Source organism: Lycium barbarum, chromosome 7 (assembly GCF_019175385.1).
Source record: "Lycium barbarum isolate Lr01 chromosome 7, ASM1917538v2, whole genome shotgun sequence".
Taxonomy (NCBI): Eukaryota; Viridiplantae; Streptophyta; class Magnoliopsida; order Solanales; family Solanaceae; genus Lycium; species Lycium barbarum.
Window position 1 is genome coordinate 23,874,553 of NC_083343.1, and position 6,355 is coordinate 23,880,907.

The 6,355-nt window shown below is 37.0% G+C and overlaps 1 protein-coding gene across 1 annotated transcript; it reads left to right on the top strand.

The window, feature by feature from the left end:
* The first annotated feature begins 4,212 nt into the window (after positions 1 to 4,212).
* LOC132601405 (uncharacterized) lies at positions 4,213 to 5,722 on the top strand. Its single transcript, XM_060314490.1, has 2 exons — positions 4,213 to 4,476; positions 4,576 to 5,722. Exon 2 carries the CDS (start codon positions 5,057 to 5,059, stop codon positions 5,720 to 5,722), a length of 666 nt encoding a protein of 221 aa, XP_060170473.1. The 5' UTR covers positions 4,213 to 4,476; positions 4,576 to 5,056.
* Positions 5,723 to 6,355: the final 633 nt, after the last annotated feature.

Below are 6,355 nucleotides of genomic sequence, written 5' to 3' on the forward strand. Positions count from 1 at the left end.
ACAGAGGGAGTAATTTTCAATATGTTTGTGGTTTGCAATGATAATAAATGCTTACCGAATAGACTCACTATTCATCATTTTGCATTAGCATTTTTCTCATCAAATTTGTGTAACTCATCAAATGAATATTTTATTATTATTTATATCATCTTAAAACTGTTATAATGTTTATAATGAGATAAACGTGCAGCGCACATGTCTGAACACTGGTTATTGAAGAAAGTACATGTTATAATCCATATCAATTGAGGGCTATTTTTGACATTTTAAATATATATGCATGCAATGTTCCAATTTAAATCAAGGGGTTCCCTTTTAAACGTGAGGGGGTGTTATTTTTCAAACCCACAAACTTAATCAAGGGGATTAAGTGAAATTTACTCTCAACTAATAAACTATAGTAAGTTTATATGATTTGATGCAAACACCCGATACAGGTAAATATTTACCCTCTAGAAAATGCATAACTAAACAACATTGTTTTCCAAAGAAGGGAAGATATAACACATAAAGACGGAAGTTAATTTCTAACTTGTGAAAATATAGAATGTGAATATTTTCTTTAACGGTTTAATCCTTACTTTAATATTTTCTTGTATTATACTACTTATATATAACGTAAAATTTAACCTTTATGCAATCAAAGATGGAGGTAGGGGTATGTTACTGCATTTATTTTGTCTCTTGCTATTTTACTATCTATTTTCTTTTGAGCCGAGGGTCATCGGAAAAAACTTTTCTACCCCCACAAAGTTAGAAGTTAGAGGTAAGATGTGAGTACATCCTACCCTCCGAACCCCTTTTGTGGAATTACTCTGAATATGTTGTTGTTGTTGCTGCTGCAAACAAAGATGACACATGAAACGAGTCTATGAAACCATAAGATAGTCCATTGAATTGAGATAGTGTTGGAAAAAAATACGTTTTTGGACGCTAGTTAATTAATGGTCTGTTAATTAGTCCAACCAGTAACTGTAACATAATTTATATAAATTTCTACAGCCCAGCTGTTCATCTTCATTTCGAGCTTGTTTGGATGGACTTATCTAAATAACTTATAAGCTAAAAAAAAATAAGTTGTGGTAGTCTAACTTATTTTTTTTTGGCTTATAAGCTGTTTTCAACTTATAAGCTACTTTAAATAAGCTAAGTCAAATGAACTTAATTATTTTTTTAAGCTTATTTTAAGCACAAAATGAATTTAAGCTGGCCAGTGAAACACAAGAAAAATAAAATAAAATAATAAAGCTGAGACTTATAAGCCAATCCGGGCTCTTCCCCAAATTGTTTTCATCCCAAATTTGATGAGAATACCTATGGCTTCACCGATCGCAGGCGAGATCAATTCTACCACCGGCGAAGCGATCACAGACAAGGAAGACCTTCCAGAGGAAATTCTCCTTCGATTACCCACAAAATCTCTTCTCCAATTCCGCTGCGTTTCGAAACATTGGTGTTTTGTAATCTCCACTCCCAAATTTCGCCGCCACTTCCGCCGCTGTTGTTCCGTACATTCTCCTTCAAACAACTCATGGACCACCTCGTATACTTACCCAATTCCAATAATTCCAACAAATACTCTAGAACCATCCCTTCTTCCATTCGTAGGGTTAACTATCCTTTTGGGTTTTCAGCACGTTCATTCTTGTAATGGGTTGTGTTTAGGGTTTTTATCGGATCCTTCTATTACCTGTGGACATAACCTTTATGTGTATAACCCATGTACACGTTATTGTACTTCTCTTTCTCTGCCTCGTGAAGTTAGTCACTCTGCTATCAAAGCTATAAATTTAGCATTTGATCCTTTAAGGTCGGATTTTATAGCATTGTTTGCCTGTATAAGTGTTTTTTAGAAAATCGTAACGACCCTGTTGGGGATTGTGTGTATAAAATCTTGATTTATGCATCAGAAAGTGGTACATGGAAGTATACAAGAAAAGGTTCAAGGATAATTTTGATTACTTCTTGAAAAGAGGTGTATTTTCGCAGGGTTGTCTTCATTGGGTTTGCAAGAACAACTCTTTTCTAGCGTTCGATGTTGAGAATGAGAGGTTTAGGGACATGCCTAGTACTAGGGTTCCTGAAAGTGGGAGAAAGATTCGTTATTTTGGCGATTTGGGCGGTCGTCTCCATGTTATTCGGGAATATGGTGGAACTCCATTGGTGGATGTAATGGAGTTGAAGATAGATTATTCCGAGTGGTCGTTGAAGTATCGCGTTGATATTGTCGGTCTTGGTAGGAGAATTGGAGGAAATGCTGGTCGTATTGAGATTGATATTCTTTGTTTGGTTGAAGCAACTGGAGAAGGGAAGATTATGCTTATAGTGTCAGGTCAAGGCAGAATTTTCGCCTACGATATCATTGGCAGGACCTTTGAGGAGGTATGTAATGTCTCCAACTTTGCTTCTGTCAAGCAGGATCCTTATGGGTACAAATATCACTGGTGCCGAGCCTTTCAACACTTTGAGACCCTTGCTTGTCCTTAATGTTGCATCCCTTGTGTCAGTCTAAGTACTTGGATCTATTAACCAATCTAGTATATGTAATTGGTGAAACTGTGATGGTTTGTTTTTTAATCTATTGTCCTCTGCTTATATTCTTGCCTAATTTTCAAGTAGGGGTGGTGATCATATCTATAGTCTACTCCTGAAGACAGAATGTGGGGAAAATACTTGCTATGATACCTGTTTATGCTCATCCTATGTTATCTTCAAGTATTAAGAAGCACTATAAATGAGAGTCACATGCCTCTTTCTGATAATTAAGTGTGTATTAAAAGGGCAGCCCAGTGCACTAAGCTCCCGCTATGCGCAGTCCAGAAAAGGGCCGGACCACAAGGGTCTATTGTACGCAGCCCTACCCTACATTTCTGCAAGAGGCTGTTTTCACAGCTCGAACCCGTGACCTCCGAGTCACATGGCAACAATTTTACCAGTTACGCCAAGGCTCCCCTTCATAATTAAGTGTGTATTAAAATGGCTAATTTTCCAAATATTGCAGAGTTTTATCTTTCCGCTTAAATTGTCCAAACAACCAATAAAATTCTCGTAAGGAGACTATGAAAAGCTTTCTTCAAGATCTAACCGTACGATTAAAGTTGTTCTTCTGGTTTATTTGCTATTTACTTTGTTGCTCATCCTCTGGTAATTTCTTTTTGAGAAGGTAACATATTTTTTTATAACTATTTGCCGCAACATAAAAACTGCAGCTGTCCGTAATTACAAGGGAATATTACAAGATGTACTAAGCTAAAACCTACTTACAGAGATCCTAGAACATCAACAAAAGATTCTCTGTCTTCCGTATATTCACGTTTACACCAAAAATAGAAAAGGGCCAGGCACTTCATCTTCAGTTCCTGGATAAAGCTATAATTTGTCTTCAAAACACCTTTGAATTCTCTCTTTCCAAACTGACCACCAAACGCAAGCAGGGACAATCTTCCATCTTTCTTTCTGTTTTGATTGAGTGCTATATTTGTTCCAGCACTCCAGCATTTCAAGTGTATCTCTTGGCATCACCCACATGAATCCCTTTAAATTAAGGAAAATTCTCCAAAGTTGTATAGTTAACTTGCAAAGTAAAAAAAGATGGTTGGTTGTCTCTGATTCTTCTCCACATATGCAACATCTAGAGCATCGGTGGAAGCCCCTTTTCTTAAGGTTTTCATGAGTTAGGACTGCTTTCCTGGCCACGAGCCAAGTGAAACAAGCCACTTTGTGAGGAATTTTGACTTTCCAGATTAGTTTCCAGGGCCAACAGCTATTCTGGTTGTTTGAATGATTGAATTCCTTGTAAGCTGACTTGATTGAAATTGTCCCTTGTTTATCCACTTGCCATATAAGACTATCCTCGGGAGAAGAGGTGCCCTTGAATAGATTGAGGGTGTTATAGAATTCTGAAGCTCAGGTTCCAGCCATGAACATCCCAAACTTCTCCTACAGTGCCATTTTGTTGTTAGTTCGTGTTGAATATTACCCACTTTTTGACTGCACTTATTCATGAATTTTGCCCTTAGATTTATGATAGGTTTGGTTGTTGATACCTTTGAGTAATTACCTTCTTCCAGAGAGATTGTTCATTTGAGGCAAACCTCCATAGCCATTTCATCAATAGACTATGATTCTGAGTTATCAGGTGTTTGGCTCCCATACGTCCATTCTTCTTGCTGATAATCAGGGACTTCCATTCTACCAAACAGATCTTCTTGGTGTCACAGTTGCCTTGCCAGAGGAAGTTCCTTCTAAGAGCATCTATTCGATCCACCACATTTGTTGGAATAGGAAAAATGGACATCATATAGGTTGGTAATGCATCCACCCAAGGATAAGTATTGGCGCTTCCGGTTAATTACCTTATTTTCACACTTCTATTAGACAACATTTCAGATATCTTTGGAATTGCTTTTGTGGCACCAAAAGGCACTCCAAGATAAATGGTTGGCAGCACACCTGTCTTTCCTCCCACATCCTCTGGTAATTTTCCTTTTAAATCCAGTAGGAACCAACTGTTGCGACCTTATTCCATTAGCAGTGACTAATCTGACCCAGTGGAAACTAATTTGATGCCTCTAGGAGAAACACGATGGAGTAAAAAAGTAAATGCATTACAAATATTATAGAACCTGAAGAGGAGAAGGAAAACGTCAGAGATGTTTGACAAAGCAGGGATAAGCGGAAAATTCAGAGGTTTAAACATTCGAAAAATGTAAGCATACTTTTCTATGGTACTAATTAACATCTTGTTTGGTTTCTTTCCTTTGTGGCGTAGTGTAAATGGCACACAGAGCCAAAACAAAACAGTATGATCATGAGGATGATTAAAGGGGTAGCTTGCAAACTTGATCTGGAAAAGGCGTATGATCATGTGAATTGGTCATGTTTGTTAAATTTGATGAAACAAATGAATTTTGGGGAGAAATGGATTGGGTGAATAAAATTTTGCATATCCGCAGTTCGCTTCTCAGTTTTAATTAATGGGAGTCCACAGGGATACTTCAAATCACATAGGAGACTCATACAAGGAGATCCCCTATCTCCCTACCTATTCTTGTTGATGATGGAAATCTTAAGTAGAATGCTTAAGAAGGCAGAACATTTTGGATGGATCAGAGGACTGAAGGTTAGAAGAAATGAAGGGGAAGAACTGAATGTCTCTCATATTGTCTATGCTGATGATACCTTGATACTTTGTGAAGCTGAAAATGCTCAACTTCTGCATCTCAGAGGAGTACTACTAGCTTTTGAGGCTGTGTCGGGTTTGAAAGTAAACTTGGCAAAGAGTAGCGTGTTTAGTATTAATACTGAACATTGTATTGATGAGCTGGCAGATGTTATAGGATGCAAGGTAGAGCAGTTACCAACCACTTATTTAGGACTACCACTTGGAGTAAATAAGAATGATTCAAGGTTGTGGTACGGGGTCCTGGATAGGTGTAGTGGTAAATTGGTACCATGGAAGAGACAATATTTATCTTTTGGGGGTAGACTTACATTGACCAATAGTGTGTTGGATGGTATTCCAACTTATTTGCTGTCACTCTTTAAAATGCCAACAATAATAGAGAAAAAGTTGAATACTATGAGAAACAAATTCCTGTGGGAAGGCAATGCGGTTAACAAAACATTCTATTCGGGAAGATGGCAGGAGGTAATCAAAGGAAAGAAAGGAGGGGGACTAGGAGTGAGGAATCTGAAGTTGCATAATAAATGCCACTTATAAATTTAGGTACTTGAGACATGGACATAGTGATTTAACTTCATGGAGTTTAAAGGTTAGTTCTTGAGATTTAGTATTACTAGTAAAGTAATATATCATTTTTTCTTCCTCTTACTTCTTTTAAGTTCTCAAAATAACAACCTGCAACTCCCTTTCCTAGCTCTGTTTCTTTATCGAAACTCCGTTAATGCAGATGTGCAGAGATGACAATGCCAGACTTTAACTGTCGAAATTGGGTTTGCATTATTAAATTTTTTAATCATATTATACTAAAAGTGGGAAGGTCCTAAGCCTAAAGTTGAATTACGAAAATACCCGTTAAAAGTTGATTGACCATTTTGCCCTTCATAAAAAAAGTTATTTAACAAATAACTTCAGCTAGACTAGACCGAATACATGGTTAGGACTTACCATTTTCCACTTCTTAATGAGCTTTAATTGTTGGTCCTTCTTAACTTGTATCAATAAACTCATTCATTCACAACCTTTTCGTATAGATTTCGTCCTTCTATAAAATGCCCAATGAAATGTCAGTTCACTTCACTTTTGTATTTCATCCTCTCATCTTTCTTTACGCGAAATTTTACTTATTGGTTCAATCTTTTTTCCCCATAAATTTATTACTTATTTTTGCTC